This window comes from Eublepharis macularius, chromosome 9, assembly GCF_028583425.1.
Source record: "Eublepharis macularius isolate TG4126 chromosome 9, MPM_Emac_v1.0, whole genome shotgun sequence".
NCBI classification, from domain to species: Eukaryota; Metazoa; Chordata; class Lepidosauria; order Squamata; family Eublepharidae; genus Eublepharis; species Eublepharis macularius.
In genome coordinates, this window is record NC_072798.1 from 31,522,501 (window position 1) to 31,545,943 (window position 23,443).

At 41.3% G+C, this 23,443-nt stretch overlaps 2 protein-coding genes across 2 annotated transcripts in view; both read left to right on the top strand.

The window, feature by feature from the left end:
• The window catches only part of TCP11L2 (t-complex 11 like 2), a 34,015-nt gene extending 18,569 nt beyond the window's left edge, over nucleotides 1-15,446 (top strand). The window contains 6 exon segments of the mRNA XM_054988575.1: nucleotides 1,031-1,251; nucleotides 2,867-3,003; nucleotides 5,927-6,117; nucleotides 7,768-7,949; nucleotides 10,342-10,514; nucleotides 11,386-15,446. Of these exon segments, the coding sequence (XP_054844550.1) occupies nucleotides 1,031-1,251; nucleotides 2,867-3,003; nucleotides 5,927-6,117; nucleotides 7,768-7,949; nucleotides 10,342-10,514; nucleotides 11,386-11,630 (1,149 nt within the window). The 3' untranslated portion in view covers nucleotides 11,631-15,446.
• Nucleotides 15,447-18,524: 3,078 nt separating this feature from the next.
• The window catches only part of POLR3B (RNA polymerase III subunit B), a 90,318-nt gene continuing 85,399 nt past the window's right edge, over nucleotides 18,525-23,443 (top strand). The window contains exons 1-5 of the mRNA XM_054989284.1: nucleotides 18,525-18,598; nucleotides 20,730-20,762; nucleotides 21,440-21,496; nucleotides 21,589-21,653; nucleotides 22,577-22,652. Of these exons, the coding sequence (XP_054845259.1) occupies nucleotides 18,527-18,598; nucleotides 20,730-20,762; nucleotides 21,440-21,496; nucleotides 21,589-21,653; nucleotides 22,577-22,652 (303 nt within the window). The 5' untranslated portion in view covers nucleotides 18,525-18,526. The remainder of the gene's footprint in view (nucleotides 18,599-20,729; nucleotides 20,763-21,439; nucleotides 21,497-21,588; nucleotides 21,654-22,576; nucleotides 22,653-23,443) is intronic.

Sequence of the window (23,443 nt, forward strand, 5' to 3'; positions counted from 1 at the left end):
GTTTACTGTTAAATAATCTCCGGTTCTGTTTTACACTCAAATGTAGTTTTTATATGAATCGTGGCAATTATTCTAAAGGACAGTGTTTGTGTGGGATCCTCTGGCTCTCATTTCCTGCTGCCCCTCAAAGCAGCAGTGAGAGGTAAAAATGGCTGGTAGGTTGACTGTAGGGTTACCGAGACCCCCAGGGGCCAAAGCAGGAGAGCAGGGGCTGGGGGACAACAGGGTATTCACCTCCCTCCTACATGCTCCCACAGCCGCATGACATGCTAGAAAATGACTTCACATTTGGGGCACAACGGGAGAGCTGTGGGTCACACTGAAGCCCAGTTCATTAAAAATCACGTCCTTGGAGGTGATTTTTAATGAATTGGGTTTCAGTATGACTTGCCTGTTTAGAGTCAATTTTTAATGAATTGGGCTTCAGTATGTCTTGCCTGTTTAGAGTCAATTTTTAATGAATTGGGCTTCAGTTTGATGTCATTTTCCTGTACGATGAGGCAGTGCATGCCATGCTTCTCCCTCTTCTGGTGCCTTTCCTCATCACCAGCCAAATGAGCAGGGACAGGGGGCAGGCAAGCCTAGGTGATTGTGCGACAGCACTTCTGGGGAAAACCTGGAAGTGATACCAGTCCTGTCTAGGAATTGCCAGAAATGCTATGGTTTTACTATAGTGTTTATGGCAATTTCTAGAGTGGTTTGACTTCATTTCTGAGTTTTCCAGAAGCAAAATCATATAATTCCCAAAGGCTGCCCCCCATATCTCCCCCCAGTCTCCCAGTGGTTGCCAGGACTGGCAACTGTAGATGACTCCGAGATGCAAAGGTAGATAGGGTCTGGCAGATGCAGCTTCTCTTATAAGGACAATGGAATTTCCTTGTTTACATGCAACCTCTGAAAGAATATGAGCTCTGTCCTCTTTTTGCAGCTGGTCGCCCTAAATGTTACATAAGGCATTACCGTTGCAGGCCATTCGCTGTGGCTGCTAGACATTAGCTGGTTTGTGTGTGTTTTGCTTTGAATCTTGCAGATTCTTCTTTCGTTCCTGAATCCTGGCGCAAACAGGATGCGAAGCCAGATCTGTGAAGTCCTTGATATAGACCTCATAAAGCAGCAGGCCCAGCACAACGCGGTTGACATCCTGGGCCTGGCAAACTATGTCATTAGCACAATGGGGAAAATGTGTGCTCCAGTGAGAGACAATGATGTAAACCAGTTAAAAGCCACTGGGAATATTGTAGCCTTGTTGAGGTTGGTGTGTAATTGCTTTTTTTATGCTTTTCTATCGCTTTACACCAGCCTCCAAAGTCAAAGAACTCCTTACTTTCAGTTTTCAAAAATGAGATATTTGTATAGAGCAGAATTAAAAATCAACCTATTGTGTTTTTATCTCATCCCTTCCTCAAAGATATCAAAGGGAGGTACATATAGTTTTTCCTTCCATTTTGTTTTCATAACAGCCCTCTGAGGTAGGTTAGGTTGAAAGCAACTGACTCAAGGTAACTTATGACAGGGTGGGGATTTGAACCTGGGTATCAGATACTAACCACTATACCACACTGGCTTGGATCATCCAGACTTGCACCTTTGTTGCATTTTGTTTCTCTTCCTTTCTTATTCTGTTACTAACTTTTGCAAGTCTTCTGCTCACATTTATTGAGGCAACCTGGGTTCAAAACCCCTCTCAGCTATGAAGCTCACTGGGTGACTGTTGTAATCTCTTTCTCTCACTCACTCACTCTCACACAAGCATCCAACCCATTTCACAGGGTTGTGAGGGTAAATGGAGAGGGGAGAAACATGTACGTCTGAGAGCAGCATATCACTCAACTTCCTGGGTTGTGGGTGATCAGGGCCCTGGAATTTTGTATCCTTAGCAACTGCTCCCAGCAGTTAAGGTTGCCAGGTGTCCAGTATTCACCTGGATAATCCAGTATTTGGGAGGACTGTCCAGTGAAAGCATTCCCCATGTACTGGACACTTCCCCTTCCTCCCTCGCTCCATTGTGTTGGCGAGGGTCTCATACATGGTGCTGGCAGGAGTGGCCAGCTAGCCCAGGTGGCTCTACAGCACCCTGGGGGGCCCACGGTGCTCCTCCTGGCCTCCTGAGGCTGCACAGCCCTGGCCAAAGCAGCCAGCCGGCCTGGGCATCAGCACGGCCTCCTGCGAATGTGTGCATCAGCAGGAGTGGCCAGTCAGCCCAGGCACTGGTGCCAGTGATGACATCACTTGCAAGTTGATGTTATCATGCTGGACTCAGGAGTACACACAAGGGAAAAAAGTGAAGTGCATGCCAGGGCCCTGTCCGTTTTCGTTGGGGAGGCCACCTGGAAACCCTACCCACAGTCCTTGGCCCAATCCTCTCTTTTTTCCTGTTCTCTCAGAAAAATGCATTCATTTCCAAGATTAATCTCTCTGTACTAAAAGTAGCCTTTCAGTATCTGTATCCCAGCACAACTGTCTCAGGAACGATGTAAAACATAATGTGAAAGGTAACTCTTGTCTCGAAGTCATTTCAGTGGGGCTTAACTGGCTTGTCTGTCATTGCATGTTTGTTTTTTCAATTATCAATGAAGATAATTCTGTATTTTGTGAACATTTGATATAAGATGTACACTGTGTTATTTAATGAGACAGACAAGTGTATGAATCACCGTGGAAGTTTCTTATAATAGTTGTTTTACATTGCCAGACTTTAACTTTGCTACTTGAGGGGCAGGGCAGTTGCCTTTATCCCAAATTGAATTGCTGGGGGACTGAGATAAGTGTGTGGATCTGCATACTGTGTTACCAGAAAGAGCTGTTGTTCAGTGGTATGTAAGTGGATGTATTCCATGATGCATACTTGTTTCTTGTATCCTTTCAGGCAAATATTCCATGTTCTGGATCTCATGACGATGGATATGGTTAACTTCACTATTCAGAATCTTAGACCTCACCTTCAGCGCAACTTGGTGGATTATGAACGAGCAAAATTCCAAGAAATACTTGAAGAAACACCAAGTACGTTCTTCGTTGATGTAGATAGGGTGGTATAGGCAATGGCACGGTGGTGCCGGCAGCTCCCTCGGGGCTTGTAGCTTAGATGAGGCTCAAGAAGGGACTTGCATCTTCGTCCTCCTTACCAGCTTGACCTAAAAGCCCCGACAAACAAAGTAAAGATAACGTATTCTTCAATCATCTTCTAAAAACTCTTCTGGTTGTACACCACTGAAGAATGACCCATTAGTTATAATGGTGCTTTGGACTGGAGGGTTTTTCGGAGTCCCCCCACTGTGTTTGTTCATTGCACAAGAGTCATGAACGCTATATGGCATCGTCCTGACCATTGCAGCCAAGAAAGGGAATTGTTTTTCATGCACAGGCTAGGTTCCCTGCAAGGGAAAATGAATACTATGAGACTTAAATGCTGCTTTAAAAAAGCTGTGTGCTAAATCACACACAGCATGCATGGGAAGCACAATTGCCCTGAAAGCAGTTACATGCATTGCCAATTAAAAACAGTAACTGAGGATGGCAGAAGAGGAGCGCTAGTGAAATCGCGTTTCTTCTTTTTGAGGCTCCAGTGTCCCAATTATTGAGGAACTTACTGGAGGAGGGGGTTTAGGGTTAGGATGTACAAGCTGTTTCCCCACTTGTAGTGTGTTTATATGTTTTTTTTTATCAACTATCAGAAGCTCAGCAGGTAGTTTGATGCATTCTTTACAAGGTCTGACGTTCTCAGGGTTGATCCTTGGAACAAAATGCCAGGATAGGAATTCTTGTGCAAGGCAGCAAAATGCTATAGCAGAGCAAGGATCAAAAGTTGACTTCCTTGGCTGTGAAGAAAATAATAGCTTTGTTTTGAACATATGCATAGTAAAATTCCAGCTCTCAGATACACAATTCTCTGTCGTTCTTTTATCCTAGTATTTGGAGCCCTCATATGTTCGGTTATTGGATACGTGCCGTAAATAATCTATAAGACTAGCAGGTGGACTCTTCCAGGTGCATTTCACTGTGCCCCATGGAATTAGGAGTAGGGATTCCCATAATAAACTGTAAGCGCAACAGAAATATAGTGCGAAGCACTGGTAGTTTCACTTTTGAAAAATTGCAGAAGAATTGTTACATAGCCAACATTTAGAAAACAGATTCTGGGAAGGGAAGAACAACAGCCAAGGTAGCCTGTTCACATGCAGCACTATTATGACTATTGTAAGGTTACACTGTGTGGTGAGTGTCTGGAACAATGTACTTGGTGTGGAACTTGTACAACCATTCGTGAAGCTTCAGAAAAACATGTATCTAATATCCAAGTGGCCCCGACTTGCGAATACTTAAATCCACAGATTGGGCCCACTTGGTTACAAACCCGATGGTCTAGCAAACTTGGGGGACACCCCAGGCTTGCTGAAAAATCTGAAACGCTATAAAAATACATTGGGAGGGGTTTAACCTCCCCCCATTTTAAAAAAAAAAGCTTTCTTTGCACCTTCACAGAAAATTCCTTTGGCAGTCCTGGCAAAGATAGCAACAGTGGGAGGAGGGAAAGGAGATTTGGGGGGGGGGTAGCTCTCTGGAATCCTCTGTGTAATTCTCTTGGGGTTCCACAACAGAGTGCCGTTTCACAGGATTAAAATTTGCTGCAAGGCTGTGGTCTGTAACAGGCATACAGTGTAGCAGACCAAATGATTCCCCCCCTTGCCTTTTACATACCAGAAACAGGTGGAGGGCTGTTTCAGCACTTTAAAAGGCATGGAGGGGGGGAGTGCATGCTGCCACCATGCTGCATGGTGCATCCAGATCAGGGCCTCATGGCAATTTTTAATTTGCTAAAATCTCAGGTAAAATGGCATCAATGGGTGCAGCAGCAGCAGCAGCAGGAGAGCTGAGACAGCCACTAAAAAGTGAGCTCCAAGAAAATGAGGGGGAAGGATAAGCCAAGTAAGGAGGGAATAGGGGTGAAGGAGAGGGGAGGAACAAAATGCAGAGGGAATGGGATGCTCCGACCCCTCTGCTCAAATAAGGAGGGGGGGGAGCTGTCCAAAGTGGCAGTCAGGCAGGTGGGAACCGCCATGGTGAGACTGGGAGGGGGACTGAGGGGGAAGCTTCCCTGGAGAAGCTGGGATGAGGGCAGGGAGAATACCAGCCACGGAGAAGCTCGGGGAGATGGGTGAGTGAGGAAATTGCCACTGTGGTAAAACTAGGAGGCAGGCTAGGAAAAGCCAGAGGTTATGGTGGAGAAGCAGTGCCTGCTGCGGCTGCCTGAAATCCCTCCCCCTGGCGATTCTCACAGGCTTCTCACTTGTAAATTATCATATCTAGATAGGGATGGGGAGGCTTGGAGAATTGAATATAATTTTTGCAGTCTGGTATGTTGCATGTTTGTTTCAGTGCCATCCTCAGCAGATTACATTCCTCAAGTTCATTGACTGAAAAGGACTTACAAGAGAGTAACTCAGTTTAGAACTGTACTGTCATTTATATTAAAAATGCATTGGACTTGCTTGAAATTGCAGCTCCAACACACACACCAAGTTGCTTGTGGACTAGAGCGTATTATGGAGTCCTTCTTCCATAGAAAGCATGGTGGTCTAGCTCTTCCCATACTGTGTTGTGATGCTATTATGTCATGTTGTGTTGGTGTAACTTGCACCATCAATGCCTACACTGTAAAACGTCCAGTGCACAGGTGCAGCCCAAACTGCAGTATTATAATGACATTTCAGCATAGCATGAACAAAATTGCAGTCCCTCTACCATGAGGTGGTGGCGGCCAAACAAGTCTGCAACTTTTTCCAGTTCTCATTGTTCACCTCTTTTTTGCAGTGAGGTCACCCTACAACCCCTTGTGCTATTTGCTCAACTGTGCAGTAATTCCTGTGGCAAGCCAAATAGTTCATGTTACTCAAGAGTAAGTTCTCCTCTCTCTTGGAATGTTTAGGTGCTCTGGACCTAACAATGGAATGGATCCGGGAATCTATACAGGAAGAACTGTCTTCTGTTTCCTGTGAAACATCGTCATCCTCTGGTGCTGACGGGATCTCAAAACCAAATCTGAGCCCTACTCTGATCCTAACCAACAGCTACTTGAAATTATTGCAATGGGATTATCAGAAAAAAACTATTCCTGAGGTAAAATATGAATCCTACTCTCTGTGCAAGGACGTCATGGCAATACAGCCTGGAAAATCCAAAACAACCATCATTCTCCGGCCGTGAAAGCCTTTGACAATTTCTGTCATGTTGGAGTTTTACTTCTGAGTAAAACTTTCAACATACGTGCACAGGAGGAATAGGGAGTCTGTATGTCTGTGCTGAGCAGTCACAGGTGCTATCTGATAGCAACCTATGACTGTCGCTCGACTATAATCCACCTGGAATTAAAAATTGCAGTGGTTATATTAGGCAGGAGGGGCTGAGAGTTGCGTTTTCCAGTGGCAAAATATTACTGTCTGAGTTCTAGAAAAATGCAGTATCCCCATGACCAAAGAACTAGCTTGAAGAAAACTACCTAGATCCCTCAGAACAAACAAGTAGCAACAGGGCAGTTACATTCTAGAAGATCTCTAAAGACAGCCATGTCCATTTATATTAATTAAAGTTCTTGGTAACTTTTGTTGCAGTGGAATCTTTTTTATAAACTGTGTATTTCTTCTTGTGTTAAGAGTGTCGCTGACTAATGGAAATGTGTGTTCTTTTATGTTAGCTGTTTTTTTAAAAAATCTTGCATGTTAGTTATATACCTTTAATTTGATAATTATTAGAATTAAGCAATATATCCATATGTCTTCCCATTTACATTAGTATGCATGTCTGTGTCTTTTTTTTAAATAGAAAACTGTGTAAAACCCTGTCCCGCCCCCTCCTTATCCTACAGTGCTCTATTGTTTGAAGCATATTTTACTGAATCTGTCTTTGTTTTTTAAAAAAGACAAGCAGAGCTAGAAGAAAATTGCTTAAAGCAATGGAATGCAGTAAGATAAGGTGAGAACGGGTTGAGTTTAGCTCCACAGAGCTCTCACACTCCCTTTTTTAAAAAAGACACACATACAAATGCTTTACACACACAGGGAAGAACAAATGAAATAAATACCCGTGGATCCATTTAGCTGAGGTAAGCCCTTAGTTACTAATGCAACACCTGTCTCTAACATGCTGTGTTTGTTGTCTTCCATAAAAGGAAGCCATTAATTTTTATTTGAGAAAACAAGGTACATACAGTTGAGGTGTGTGTGTATGGGCAGGGGGTGTAGATCAAGATGGGATGTTAGTGTGTCTGTAGCAGTAGAAAAGAGCGAGAGTCCAGTAGCACCTATAAGACGTAACAAAATTTATGGTAGGGTATGAGCCTTTGTGAGCTGTGACTCATACCCTATCACAAATTTTGTTAGACTTATACTGGACTCCTGCTCTTTTCTACTGTGTAGGGGGGTGTTTACTATTCAGAACAAATTGGAAACAAATTCTGCATATTTATGGCAAACATGAGAATGGAAATATAGCACAGGCTACTTAAATATTCTACAATTCTTGGTAGCTGTGTTCCACAGAGGCTACTTTTTCCTGACTAATGGCACAGTCCTAAATAGAGTTAAAGCAGTCTAAGCCCATTGAAATCAATGAATTTAGACTGGAGTAACTCAGGATTGTTCTCTCTGTGGACTTACTTGAGAGAATATCTCATCAGAATTGGTCTCCTAGTAAAAACACATTTTTATAATAAAGAGTATCAGAAATTTGATTGCTATAGGAATGACATGGTTTTTTAAATGACTGTTTCAGACACTGGTGACAGATGAAGGTCGCCTTCGTGAGTTGTCAGAGAAACTGAATCAGTTGAAGATTGTCGCTTGTATCTGTCTCATAACAAGCAACATGGTGGGTGCTGCTATTGAGGGAATTCCAGATTTTGGTGACAAACAGAAGAGGATTTCGTTTGTTCTGCTTGAAGGAATGAATAAAAAGTAAGGTTTTTTTAAAGGAAAAGAAGCTAGCAATAGATAGACTTGAGGGTGTATTCTGTACGTAATTTAAATGCCCTGACAGGGACTTGAGCAGGAACAATGTGGCTTACTATGAGACTGTCTTGCTTTTTTGCAAAACAAAAGTACAACCGTGAAACCTAACTAAACACAAACCAATAACATTGTATGTCTGTATTAAATAATTTTTCTATTGGTAAACTGATAACATTACTACAAAGAATGTACCTACAAAAGACTAAAGAGTCAAAAATTCAAATTGCACATGTATCAAAAATAATTCTCCATTTCTGTATGAAAATATTTCATCATCTCTGTATGAAAATATCATACAGATAACTTGTATGGTGATATCAGCTGGATTTTTGTATGAACAGCGCTTAAAAGGTGTATAGTAAAGGTGGGTATGGACCGGGGAAAAACCATGGGCCGTCAGTCAGTGGTATTTCATGGACCACAAACTTTTCATGGGCCTGCCTGGTTTGCAGACCAGTTCGTTGGTCCGTGGTAGGTCTTCAGCCCCATGAGGGAGTGTCCATTTCTGTGCCGTTTGCAAGCAAGGGGCATGAAAGCGGGTGCTTTAAACCCCGCGTCTTACTTCAGCTGGCAGGTGGGGGACCCCTCCACCTGCCAGTTGAAGTTTAAAGGGCCCTTTCTGTGCCACTTACAAGCATCAGGGAAAGGGCCCTTCCACGCTTCAGCTGGTAGGCGGGGGGGGATCCCCCCCATCTGCCAGCTGGACCCTTTCCATGCCACTTGCTTCCCTCCTCCCTTTTGTCATTAATGTAAACGTTGGAAGAAAGCACATTGCACATGTCCAGAAATCCTTTTCCATTCTCACTTTCCAGTGGAGGAAAGAGAGGACTGAATACCAGCATTCAAAGCTCAGCACCTGAACTCTAAGCTCAAGTTTAAGCCCTGGATGAGGCACTAACACGGTACCCCCTCATATCCTGAAAGCCAGGACTGAGATCATGGTGATCACATCACCACCTTTGAGACAGGCAGGAAAGTGCACTGCCACTGACAGCCGTAGTATCTCCTGCTTGGACTTCAGATCACATTTGTCTGCAACAGAAGCAACAATAAACAGGCGCAGTGGACCAGGCACTTAAGCATCAGCCGACTTGAGAACTTTGATTTCTTTCCCTCCCACTCCCCTCTTTTTTCATTCTTCTTCTTCTGTGTTGCTTTCTTTTCCCCGTTTCCATTGGCCTCACCAATAGACTCTTTCGCATCAATCCTTTTTTAGATCTGAGCTGTTGCCACTGCTGCAGCAGCGAGCTGCACAAAGGGCCAGGATGGCATGCAAAAGAAGGCGGCCAGACTTTGCTGTTCAGCACTGCCCAGCTCCAGCCACATCCCCAAGTGTGGAAGCAAAACAGCTGAAAGTTTTCTTTTTACAGAGACACAAACTCCACCTCGATCTCAGTCCTGGCTTTCAGGAGATGAGGGGTACTGTTAGTGCCTTATCCAGGGCTTAAATTTGAGCTTAGGGTCCAGACACTGAGCTTTGAATGCTGGCATTCAGTCCTCTCTTTCCTCCACTGGAAAGTGATAGAATGGAAAAGGTTTCTGGCCATGTGCAGTGTGCTTTCTTCCATCATTTACACTAATTGCAAAAGGGAGGAGGGGAGCAAGCAGCACGGAAAGGGCCCTTTAAACTTCAGCTGACAGGCAGGAGTCCCCTTGCCTGCCAGCTTAAGTGAGGGAAGGGCCCTTTAAACTTCAGTTGGCAGAAAGTCCCTGCCTGTCAGCTGAAGCCAGCCCCGGGTGACCAATGGAGTGATGGACCGGCCAAAAAAGTCATGGGGATCCATGAAAAACACACCTCCCACACCCCACTGGTTTGTGAACACCAAACTGGGCCGGTCTATGTTAAATTTAGATCTGTTTTCCAGTCCCTGCCCATCTCTAGTGTATAATAATAATGTACTATTTTCATACAGAGATGGAGAATTATTTTTGATACATGTGCAATGTGCAATTTGAATTTTTGACTCTGGTCCTTTGTAGGTATATGCTTTGCAATAAGATGACCACTTTACCAAGAAAAAAAATTATTTAATACAGATATATACTGTTACTGATTTGAGCTAGGTTTCACAGTTGTTTTTGAGGACTCAGTTCCATTATTCTCTCTTTGTACATGGCTTGTTCGCGAGAAAATCCTCACACATTCCATTGCCTACTTCAGTGCTAATGCAAGAGGATGGGAAGCTAAGTGTTGTAAATTGCTTTAAGCTCATAAGAAAGTAAAGAGATTTTCTTTTTTGCAGTCTCATTCTACTGTAACACAATTGAAAAGACAAGAATTTAAAAAGCCATGTCATATCTGATAGAATTAATGCTATTTCTGAATGTTTGTTTTCAGGACCTTTGATTTGAAAGAAGCTCTTAATGCCATAGGTCTTCAGACATGCAGTGAAATAAGCGAGTCATTAACTGAGAGGGGCTTCCCGCCACTAAATGAAGAAATTCGTGGAAATTTAGTGGGTCAGATCTGCAACATCGTAGAGGAAGATAATCCAGTCAGCTCCTTAATTGGTTAGTAAATGTAACTCTTGGACTATGGGAATCTCACTGCAAGGTCTACGCTGGGGATAATAACATACTTTGTAAACTGCTCTGAGTGGGCATTAAGTTGTCCTAAAGGGCGGTATATAAGTTGAATGTTGTTGTTTTTATTATTATTATTATTAGAAACAGCAGGAAAAACGGACAGCAATCTGGCATCCTAAAGATGTGCTCCCTTCCTACCCAGATGCCTAATCTTATAGGCACAGTGGCTAAAACCTCAGTGATGGGGGATTATCTGTGTGTGAATGTTAAAACCAGCTTTAAAATGGCTTTACAGAAAATGCAGAAATTTTCTGCATGCCACTGTGGCACAGCAGAACAAATTTAAATCCCAAACTTGAAAGCACCAGAAGAAAACAAGAAGGTTAAGTATCAGTGCTGTCAAAAAGCAAAGCATGACTTCATTTGCATTTAGAACTTTGTACGAACTTTAGAGAGCTTGTGTAGTATAGTGGTTAGAGGGTCAGACTAGGATCTGGGAGGCCCTGGTTCAAATGCCCGCCTTCCATGGAAGCTTTTTGGGTGACCTTGGGCCAGCCACACCCTCTTAGCATAACCTCATTCACAGGGTTGTTGTGAGGATAAATGGAGGAAAGGAGAATGATGTTAGTTGATTTGGGTCCCCATGGGGAGAAAGGTGGTGTATAAAGTTAATAAAATAAACAAACCTGGGCTGAATGATACAAGCAAAAGTCAGTTTGACCTGTTGGTGGTACTGACTTCAGTGCTGGATAATTAATTTATTGTTACTATTTTTCAATTATTGATTGACATTGGTAGAAAGGCAGGATATACAAATTTTGAATTAAAATGTGATTTCCCTTCATCCCCTGCCCAGATAAACGAACTCATCTGTACATGAGAAGTTTGCTTGCCTCTCCGTGCTTTCAGAAGTCAATGCCTACTATTCCTGGAGGCCTTGCTGTGATTCAGACTGAGATGGAAAGCATTGGGTCTCAGTTTGCCAACATTGTCAACCTTAATAAACAGGTGTACGGACCATTCTATGCAAATATCTTTCGAAAACTGCTTTTCAGCCAGCCAGTAACAAGTACAGCAGAAACTGAGCCTTCTACTAATTGAAATATGTAACTCTCCTCTCTGTCCCCACCCCACAACCTTCCTCTTCACAGTATTTATAAAGCGGTGATTTATTCTTCTGAACGTGTATAGCTTAAAGCAATGACTGTTAATGAGAGTGAAATGTTTTATGTCTAATGAAACAGACTCTATCAATTATATTCAAATAAAGGTGCCCCTGCCCCTCAAATCCCTGGAAAGCTATTAACTTAAACAAACATATTTGAACAGATTACTACTGCTTATAATGATGAATTGTAACACTTATTGTAATTGTCTAATGTAAATGTTTTCTCCAAAGCAAGAATCAAATGTGCTTCCTCCGATACCTTTGGTGCAATGAAAGAGAAGGTTGTAGCTCAGATTTAATCTGAATTAAAATATTAATTTTTAGTGGCCCATTATCAAAACACAAGTAGCCACTTTGTGAAAAGATCTCTAGCAACTAGAGAAAAATCTAAATGATTATATGGATCCTGTTGTAGGTGAGGTCACAGGACGAGGGGTCACCTCATCCCCCCCCCAAACTCTCCTTTTTTTTGCATACCAAGATGCCACTGTTGGCGGATGTCTCCTGTCACTTGTTTAGAGGTATTCTGATTCAAGCATGCAGGGACAACTATGAACCTTAATCATATTGTGATTACTACTTGCTATTTTTCAGCCAGGTGAAGCTACTGAATTGCTCCACACAATAGTGTATGTATGTGACGATAGCTTATATATCAGGTGTAAGATATCTAAATATAGTTGAGAGATCAGGAGTGACTCTGAGTTGTGGACACACTTCCCCAGACCCTTCTTTGAGTCGCCGTTTCCTGCCCACCCCCTCTTAACTATGGTTAATGATGGCATATTCTCTGACCTTCAGTTAACAATAACCAGGATTTTGATTTAGTTCTAAAGCCCTAGTAATGATGGGAATCCTAGTTATTACTATCCATGATTACAACTGGTACAGATGAAATTATTAATTGTATGTATGGCCTTTGGTAGAAAGGATGGAGAAATTGTCTGCAAAGAGCGGCTAAAATGGAGCATAGCTTGCTCCTAACCACTTAACCAGGGTTAAAGGTCAGAAGCATTACATCTGCACTGGGGCTGTATCCAGAAACACTAGTTAGTCCACATATGCTGCCTATGTAACACTAGGGTTTTTCCCTCCTTTTTGTTGAATACTTTTGATGGAGTAATTTGGCTGTGTGAATTGGCTCTCTGATGAAAGGATTTATACTTTTACTTATGTTCAGTAGGTCTTTTGAAGTTAAGTATAAGTAGAATTGATGGACAGAGCATTAGAGGCTGAAATAATGGTCCTAAAGTCTAGGTATTGTAAACAGAGAGCCCCTAAGGTTTCTTGTTCCTTTATGATCTTGGTCACAAATCAGTTTTATGAGAGGACTACTTTGAGAAAGTCTAGGGAATGGTAAGGATTAGGGCCTGGCCTGGCCTGGCCTGAAATAGTTTGTCCATTAACAATACAAAGTTTATTAGTAACAGTACTTGATAATTGAATATAATGTGTATAGGTAGATATACAACCACAAAACAAAATTCATTCACAATATACAGGAAATATTCTGAAAAATCGTTATGCAAGTTTGTGGGAACATTATGATGTAGAAGATTACTTGAGAAACTGCAATATTTATATATAAACTATTTTTGCATATGTCAGATTATTGAATATAGAAGGGCTACAGTATATTGTGTGCATAAACCTCCAATTTATACCAAAATGAATCATAACTTGAAAAAAAATTACTTCTAGGAAGTATTAGTTGACTGTGAGTCTCTTATATAGCCAAATGCTAAAATTCTAATGTGTCCAGTTTCAGTGGGTGAATCTCTAAATGCTCCCTGTTGATATTTCATGCTCGAATGCATTTTTTCCCCTAAGAAATTCATCTTTGCCCATTTTGGGAATAACATGCAAACCTACTTGCCATACCGTGCCGCTGGCACATCTATTACAGATACTGAAAAGGACCTCCTCATTAAGAACACTGTGGTTTTATAGGCAAATACACCTTTAATAGAACTATATATATTCATTCTAAAATAAAATATATTTAACAAGTGTATTTTGCTTGATTATCTCAAATTGAGGATTGGTTTCCTGGGTGTGTGGTGGGGGGCAGAATTTCTTACTCTGGGTCTTGATTATCTTGCAGGAGTGCACTAATGAGCAAAATTCTGTCACATGTCTATTTGATTGTCAGTTGAACAAATGAAGAAGTTCTAGCAATCACCATCTATAGTTGTACAAGAAACTCTTTTGACACCTGCTACTATTTTATATATGCCATATTCCTGAGAGCATGTACATGGGTGGAGATAGGAAGTAACATTGGAGGGTCAGCTCTGTCCCTGACCTATAGTATAGGTACAGAGTAATCAAGAATTCTGAATACTCACAACCACAATAACAAAAATCCCAGGATTCCTAATGATTGGGAGAGATCCCTATGCATGCCCACTTGTACATGTGAAGGAGGAGCTCTGCACACCTAGTTGAGTTCTGACTTAATGTTGGTCAGAAGTAGAGTTTGTCATTATGATGCTATGCTCCGCTCATTCCACTACCTACTGCCCATATGTGTCAGCCTCCCAGATTATGGTATGAAAAGGGCTAAAGCATCCTTTGCCCCCATTCTTGCCTTGCTCTGAGATGTTTTGTCCAGTATTTTGGGCCTAGATATGGCTGTTGTATTATATTTACAAAGGATTAATTTTTGTTTTTCACTCTTTTGTAGAGCAAAGTTCAATTTTGAAAACGATTGTAATATAACTAGTGTACTAATGGAATCCTTAAACATAAAAGGCAAACCGTGTTGCCAATGACTCACTTCTTATCCCTGTGCAGGCACAGTACGTGGGGATAAGAAGCAACTTGGGGTCAAAATAGTTTGCCTCCTCGCTGCCTCCTTAGGACCTCCAGAGGCCCGGAAAGGCCCAGTGCAGCTGCAGGAAGGTCTCGTGCTGCACTGCCGGGCCTTCCCATTGCCTCAGGGCTTCTGGAGGCCCGAGAAGGACCAGTGCAGCAGCAGGAAGACATGGCATCATGGCCCCAGGCCTTCCTGCCACCTTGGGGCCAGTGTAGTCCGGCCCATGACCCACTGTGGGGTGGGGTGGCCTGGCCCAGCGGTCTGCTGTGGCGCAGGGCGGCTCAGCCCAGCACCCACTGCTAGATCCCATTGTATTATGTCACAATGTAGTCTGGGAACTAGTTATGCATAAAGCATAAGATTTCTGGTAATTATCTTTATTAAAAAACAAATGCATCTGTAAAACGAGGAACTCTGTAATTTCTTAAATTTTGAGAAAAAGTCAATATTTTGAGCCTCAATATGGCCATTTATGTTATAAACATTTACAAGAGCGTTTTTTTGTAATGTGTGTAATGTATTTGTTTTCTTAATCATGCGCATGTGAAACAGAAACAACGCAGCAAGTGTAGGAGCACTTCTCTCTACAAATTTCTGTCCTGTCTAGGAAGCTGTAACATGCATTACAATTGTGCAGATTAAGAGAAAGCAAACTGTTTGGTGATTTTTGTCAGTAACTTGCAAAGGGCATTTTATATAGCATGGCGTATCCATTTAGCAATCTTTAAATGTCTTGTAGTGTTTGTTTTGGATATTCCAATTAATTGACTTGCCTCTCTTGTACATTAATTGTTGAAATTGTCCAAACAAGTTTACTCTCCATTTTTCTTTATTTGGATAATTAAAACAAAATATTGTATGCAACAGCTTTGTAGGTGGTTTTTGAGTTCATATTTGGTATATTAATAAAATTCTGTTTGTGATAAAAATAGTGCTGGGAAGCCTGCCTCTCATTTAAATTTCTAACTTAATACAAAAACTAAATACATCAATACAAGTGCCACTGACTTTTGGATATTTGTGGTGCAGGCAGTGCAGATCAGTCACAGTTTAGCTGGTGTCTAAATGCAGCTCAGTTCTGCACAGACACAAAATCAGCTGTCGTTCTTAAATCCAAAATCCAGAAGCATGCTAGTTGTAGAAAACATATTCAAAGATCTCGCTTTTCTCTTTTGTTGGCACTGTGGTATTAAGTGTGCATACAGCAGTTTAATTCATCGATCTACTGTTAAAGCCACATTTTAAAAAACAATTACACAAGTGGTGTTTGGAATATAGGCTATATATCTTATTTAAACCTCTTCTGCGCTGATGGGGAGCTGTTTACTGGCCACTGGGTGCCATTTTGAACAATTTAAAAGTCCACTGTAGGTCATGTGGCACATCAAACGGAAAGGCAATTTGCCCTTCTGCGTATGCCAAGGAACTATGTGGTAGACACTTGTAGATGAATGCAGAGAAGTTATCAAGGCAGAGTCTGACTTTCATAAAATGGTTTTTGTATAAAATGTATTGGCTGAGGCATATCCATTTTTTGGTGGCTGACCAGATTCAGTTTGAGGGAGAGAAGTTGTGACTAATACAGTGTTGGAGCTGCTCCAGATTCTAGTGTACCAGAAAGATTGGAAAGCATACTATGAATCCTAATGTGCATTTCTGAACAATTATGAGTAAAATTTTAGTGCCTTTGAATTCCCAATCATGCTGCAACAAATACTCTGTTGGCAACTTGTAGCTTGTTTTAATCAGAAGAATCCCCCTGAGTTCAAGGGAATTTACCCCCACAGCTGCAATGCTGTGTAAATTGATTCAAAAATATGATTAAAATATGTATTATTTAACTTTGTCTTCCAAATAAATACGTGTATGATTAGATAGGAATTGGATTGAAGTGTTCTTTCAGCTTTGGGCAATCTACAACTACTCAACATTTAGATGTACAACTATAACGTATAAGGCCAGTGGGAAATAAAACCTCTTTTGTTTTTATACATATATCTGTGGCATAGTAAATGTCCTCTACTTGTAAATGTTAGAAATTTAGGGTGATGTTTACTTGAAGCTATTTGATTATGGCATTTACTATTAAGTGTCAGAATACCCTTTGACCTTTACAAATCCTAAGTCTTACCAGTAGGAGTGAAACTTACCAAATGTCTGACATTAACATCTACAATAGTTAGCTGACATAAAGGATAATAAATGAAGGGAATTTTGAACAGATTTAGCTACTGTGGTTTTGCGTTAATTTTAAGCATATTAATGTGTCCTATTAGTGGTTAACATATGAATCACATATGTGGTTAACATATGGATCTACCCCTCTTCATATTACATTGTCTTCAAGTTAAATGGCTGCAACTTCCTGCTTTAATTTGATGTACTGTAGGCACAAGCTGATTCCGCACACGTTGGATATTGCACTTTCAATGCACTTTATCAATCGTCTGAAGTGGATTTTTTGTTCCGCACACGAAAAAATCCATTCTAAATGAGATATAAAGAGGATTGGAAGTGCATTATCCAACCTGTGTGGAATGTGTCACAGTCTGCTTTTGCAATTGACCAAATCTGTCAATTGTTAGGCAAGATGCTTGTGGACAAGCTAACAAATCCAATAAAGGGGGCGGTGGTCTTATTCAGTAGAAAAGTATAAACCCTCCTTTTGCTGCTATTATTTTATTATTATTTTTATAAGCATAAGCATTGTGCAAAATATAGTGAGTAGACGTTGGTTAATCCTAAGCAAACTTTTGAACAAATGAAGTCTATGAAATACTGTGGCACCAGTGATAACAGAAACAAAAACATGGAATATGAGAATGCTACCAATGAAAAAGCTAAAGATACTGATACTTGGGTAGTCAGATCATAACTAACCCATTCCTGGATTTAATGCAAAATGGTTTTTTAATGTCAATCAATGGGCTTCCAAGAGTGCACAGAGGTTTTGTAGGATCAGAATCTCAAATGCAAGAGCAAAACAAGTTAATCTGCTCATTTAGCTTCATTAAGAGTAACAAATCTAATTGGGCTCTAAATGGAAATTGTAACTGTCCACATATGGTGTCCACACTACCTGATATTAATGCGTACCTGTTTGTGAAGCATGTAGGGCCTTCAACATGTGGTTTGTCTCCAAGCTACCACCAGTTCACAGCATAATAAGTCTTTGTAATAAGGCAAGCTGTTACATATGAAATGGCCTCTTTTGCATGGGAGCAATTTCAAGTACATACCACTTGGTGGCTATATTGTAAGAAATGGCCAAAGGCTGCACTGAAATCAGAAAGCATTGGGAGAAGTAAAACAGGAGTTCTGTGGCACCTTAAAGGCTACACATTTATTCCAAAATAACTTTTTGTGAGTCAGAGCTCACTTCATCAGATGTAAGGTGAAGGAAGACGCCTTTCCCTCCAACAACAGACATCTACATGCACGCAGGCAGAGATACTACATACTTTATACTACACAGCCTTAAAAAGGTATTTTGATCCAATGTATCCAGAGGAGTTAGCCGTGTTAGTCTGTAATAGCAAAATCAAAAAGAGTCCAGTAGCACCTTTAAGACTAACCAATTTTATTGTGGCATAAGCTTTCGAGAATCATGTTCTCTTCGTCAGATGCCTGATCTGTCATTATTACATTGATTTCTGATGTTTTCAGCTTCGTTGTCCTTGGGTTTTATTTCTGGTTCGTTTGTTTTCGTTGAAAGCATTTAAAATCCTTCCTTAAATCTCTTATGAGGAAATGGCTGAGAAAGAGGAGACAAGAAAATAGCCCAGTAAATGACGGGTTTCGAGACACTCTACATGGTAAAATAAAGAATCCAGCATTTTTGGTGAAATACTTCCACTCTCCCTCCCCAACTAAGTAACTCGACATCGAAAAGGGATGTATAATGTAGCGGAACCTTTGCACCGCACGCTAGTTGCAGTAGGGGGGCTCATTTCAGCAACGGAAGCGTTGCGCATTGGTGTATAGCGGCCGGCGGCTGGCTAGCTAGCTACTATGGACGCGCTGGCGGCGGAACTGGGAGCTTCAACGCCGGAGCAAGCGGCGGCTCCCGTAAACACAGTGGAGGTGAGTGAAGGCGGCGGGTATGATAAAAAGTCAAGAAAAAGGTGTGGCAAGGAGAGAAACTGGAGGCGCCTCCTCGGTTCTTTTCTATATCGGCTAAAGCGAGCAACAGATCGGTCCTAAATCGTGCTTTCAGGGGCGCATGCACACAGCGTCATGTTTTTCTTGAGTATGCCCGAGAACGCTGTCTCCTATGGCGCATGCACAAAATCAGTTTTCTACGTCTTTGCTCTTGGCTGCCCCCTTTCGAGCAGCGTTTTTCGATTCAGGATAAAGTCTGGTTGTTTGGTCTCCTTGGGGTTTCTTGGAGCGAGGGACCAGGTCCAAAGGACCTGTTTTCTGGCCATGGTGGATAGGAGAATCTGCATATTAGTATTTTAGTGTTCGATAATGATTAGCAGGATTTGAGTCCTGTGGCACTTTGGAGACACACAAAATTTTCAGAACATAAGCTTTCGAGAGTCAAAGCTCCCTTCAGATACACAGTGTGGGATTAGTACAGTCTGTAATGAGGACTAAAAGCTTAGGAGAAGAAGGAGACAAATCCAGGGGCAAGTTATTGTCTGCTTGGCTTTGTGACTGGTTTGGGTAACATCTGTGTTGCTAGTGGCTTTCAGGGTCTACCTTTTAGCCGCCAGACATGGCCAGTATTGGTCCCTTGAATTTCCATTGTCTGCCTCCATTCTGTGCTGCTAGGGGGACACCCCTTCCCCCCATATGCCAGACCCCCTCGAGTTGCCAGTCTCCAGATGGAAGCAAGATCTCCTGGAATTACAACTGATCTCCAGACTACAGAGTTCAGTCCCCCCTGGAGAAAATGGCAGCTTTGGAGGGCAGAGTCAATGGCATCTAATGCTTGCTGAGCCCCCAGCCCTCCTCAAACTGACCTCCCTCCCCAGACTCTGCTCCCAAATCTATAGGAATTTCTAAACCTGAAGTTGGCAACCTTAGCCCCCACATCTTCTGGGTGCCTCTCTCCCTCTCTCATTTTTATTTCACACTTCCTTCAAGAAGCACAAGGTGCCCATATTACATCTCTATGAGGTACGGCAAGCTTAGGGAGAGTGACTGACCCCAGGTCCCCTGGTGAAGTTTATGGCTGAATGAGGATCTGAATCCGGGCTTTCGGCCTACTACAAAACTCTAACAACTTCAGCTCATTGAGATGCAGGGGGTGGGGTGGGCCTTGATCAGCACCTACTGTCCTGCCCTGCTGGTTAAGAATAGCTGTTTTTTCAAGAATGAAGGACTGGTCCAAATGGCCAGTAACAGCTCCATATCCTTCCACGTGGTTCCACTTGCATGGGAGTATTTCTACTACAAAGCAAATGTATACTTAAACAATACAGCTTGCACTATATGAAACTCTCACCATACTAAGTGCCCTTTCTAATAAGTTCTCTTTGCCTTTTCTCAATTATTTTACTTTGCGTGATATTTCACTGGCCAGAGCTCAAGAAAACTGATCATGGAACCACTACAGGAAGAAACCACCCTGTGTTACCTCAGCATACCTTACTCCTTCTAAGCCCCAATCCTTAATATTTACTTATTTGGATGTTTATACCTTGCTTTTCTCCTCAGTAGGGATGTGAAATGTGGAGGTTCTCTACGCCGCCATTTGTCCTCACAACTACCCTGTAAAATAGATTAGACTAAGAGAGAGAGTGATAGTCCCAAAGTTGCCCGGTAAGCTTCCATGACAGAGTTGGGGATTGAACCTGGGTCTCCCAGATCCTAGTCCAACCCTCTAACCATTTAATATGTCTTGCTGCTGACTAAAAAAAAAATACTTTTTTTCTGGCCTACTGTGTTCAGGGCAACACTTAAACACTAGCTTTAGCAGTCTCGTATACACATACTTTCATCAAAGTTTCAGAAGGTGTTTATAGTGCACTGGTGTGTATGGGATGTTCACGATGTCATTGTACACATATATCTTAGTGCTCATCTCTAGTTAGATCCATTTGTTTTAAGGGTTCACTTGATGATTTTAAGAATATTACTGCTATGGATAAAGCAGCTGTTTGCATATAAATGTGAATTACTTACTGATTATGTACTTTCCCTATCTAAGTTTTGTCCCTGTCTTCTGAAGGTTGTTTTACGCTGTATTCTTTTCTTTTTTTTCCAGGAAAAATGGAGGCTACTTCCAGCATTTCTGAAGGTTTGTCTAGCTACATGTTTTCAGTTGATAGTAATAGTACTTACTCATTCTAGGTGTCCCTTTAAATTGAAATATTCTCACTGGTATATTGAGAAGAAAGGCTGCTAACATGGTAGATGAAATGTTTATTTTTGATTCCTACATTTTTAAATTTTGGTTTCTACTAAATCCTATTTTGAAACATGAAGGCACCATTCAGATGTTGCTGCAAGCTGCACTTCAGCTCCATTCACACATGGTTCAGCAGAAAACCTGGGATTGCCTCCATGTGTACACTTGACTCATTCCTGAAAACTTTATTAGTGTGATGCTTTTGTTTGTTCTATTCATATTTTTTTGGTATGCTTAAAGTATCTGGGATATACAACTAATAAACATACTGGTGATATGGTCTGAATAGATGTCCCAGATAACAGGAAGGAATTGCCAGCCTCCATTTTCAGTGATTGTTCTTGACATTCATCACCGAAGGCAAGCACTGCTGTCTTCAGGACTTGTGCTGTGAACTGGCAGTTCAGGATTCATTCATATGTATTAGGGAATCAAACACGTTAGTAGAAAAGTTTCTCATTTGGGTGCTAATTAAATGATGTCTATTGTCTAATTAAATGATGTCTAGCGTCTTCTATTCTGGGAGTTTATTTTTCAAAGGTAATCTTACGTTGTGGTTATTGTAGGTGAAAGGACTCGTAAAGCAGCACATAGACTCATTCAATTATTTCATCAATGTAGAGGTAAGCCCTTTCTTGAATGTCAGAAAGAATAAAATATGTAATAAATTGTCTACCCTGCAACAGAGCATCAACTTGACTTCTTTTATTTCCAGATAAAGAAAATCATGAAAGCCAATGAGAAAATCACAAGTGATGCTGACCCAATGTGGTACTTAAAGTAAGCTTGCATTGGATTTTGGTGGTGGTGTACATGGAGAGATAAGGAGGGGAACAACTAATTTTTGAACTTTTCTTGCTTGATGCATTCTGTATGACCTTTATATTGATTCTCTAAATGATGAGAGTTGTTATGTGAAGCAGCACTGTACAGAATGGTATGTAATGTTAATGGTCAATTTAATTGCAAGAGAGTTCAGTGTGAGCAAGAGGGTAGATTTCAGTAAAATACAATTTCTAGGCTGCCATCTCTCTCAGTGGGGCTGCTTAAAATCAAATTTACTTCCCTCCCATTCACATACGTACGTCTTCCTCCCCAAATGGTACTGTTTGCTTTACTGTCAAGAGAACCATGTAAAATTGGCTGTTCTTGTCTAACAGCTGTGGACATCCTTACCATCTCTCAAAGAGAGGCTGGGCTCCAGTGACGGTCCTCTCTTTCCCTCAGAAGCCATAGTCGAGGGAAGGATACTCCCCCTTAATTGAAAAAAAATTATATGTAATTATTTTTAATAAATGAAAGGACAGATGGCTTTGATCTTGAATTACATGTTTGAGCAACTGGCCTGCATCTTATTTTTGTTGTGACCTTGTTTGTTCCTTTTATGGATTATACTAGCAGTGTTTATATTGATGGTTGTTGTGGGTTTTCCGGGCTGTATTGCCGTGGTCTTGGCATTGTAGTTCCTGACGTTTCGCCAGCAGCTGTGGCTGGCATCTTCAGAGGTGTAGCACCAAAAGACAGAGAGCTACACCTCTGAAGATGCTACACCTCTGCTACACCTCTGAAGATGCCAGCAACAGCTGCTGGCGAAACGTCAGGAACTACAATGCCAAGACCACGGCAATACAGCCCGGAAAACCCACAACAACTATCGTTCTCCGGCCGTGAAAGCCTTCGACAATACAGTGTTTATATTGCAGATATCTCAATATCTATGTGGGTACTCCAGATGTTGAAGAAAGCTTTAACGTAACAAGACCGGTTTCTCCTCATGAGGTATTGCATAAACTCTGTACCATTGAATCCTTTTGTGAAACAGCTGATGGGGTTTATGTTTCTTGCTATAATTGATCGCAGTGCGTAAGCAGAGGGAGACTTCCAGTCTTGTAGAAGATGCTGATTTTCAAAATGAATTTTGCCTTTCTGTTACACATATTTTGGATTAAGATAGTTAGTTAACTTACATAATGTCAGATGATTTGGCAAGACTATAAAGCTTAAAACATCTTTTAAAAAGTTTTTCTCACCTTTCTTCAGTTGGTAGATGAGTGGTCATGTACGTTGGGAAAACCCAGACCTAAAATAATTAGTAGAGTAGTAGTAAAGTAATGAATTAGCAAAGTGGGTCGTTTTGTGTCTTTCATCCAGGCGTAGCTTATCAGTAGATCAGAAAACATGCAGATAAAATGAGCCATAGGCACATTTCTGCTATATATCTTTGAATTTTTTAGTTAATATGCTGGTCTACTTACAGAATTCTGGTACAGGCTCCATATTGTACTGTTGTTAAAAGGCTAGACAAAATTTTGTATAACTATAGTGACAGTTGTCTTAGTATTCCTCCTATGCTGATGTATTGTAGAAATGAAATAATTGTATCTGAATAGTATTGAATGGTTTATCTGCTCTATTTTCATTTTTGCGTTTATATACTTCTTCTTTCCTGGGATGTCATCTGTTCATTTATGGTGTCTAAAATCAAAGAAAATACATTAAATGTTAATTAGGTATGAAACAACAACTTATTTTGCAGTAAATATCTCATATGTCTTGTCCAAGTCAGTAGG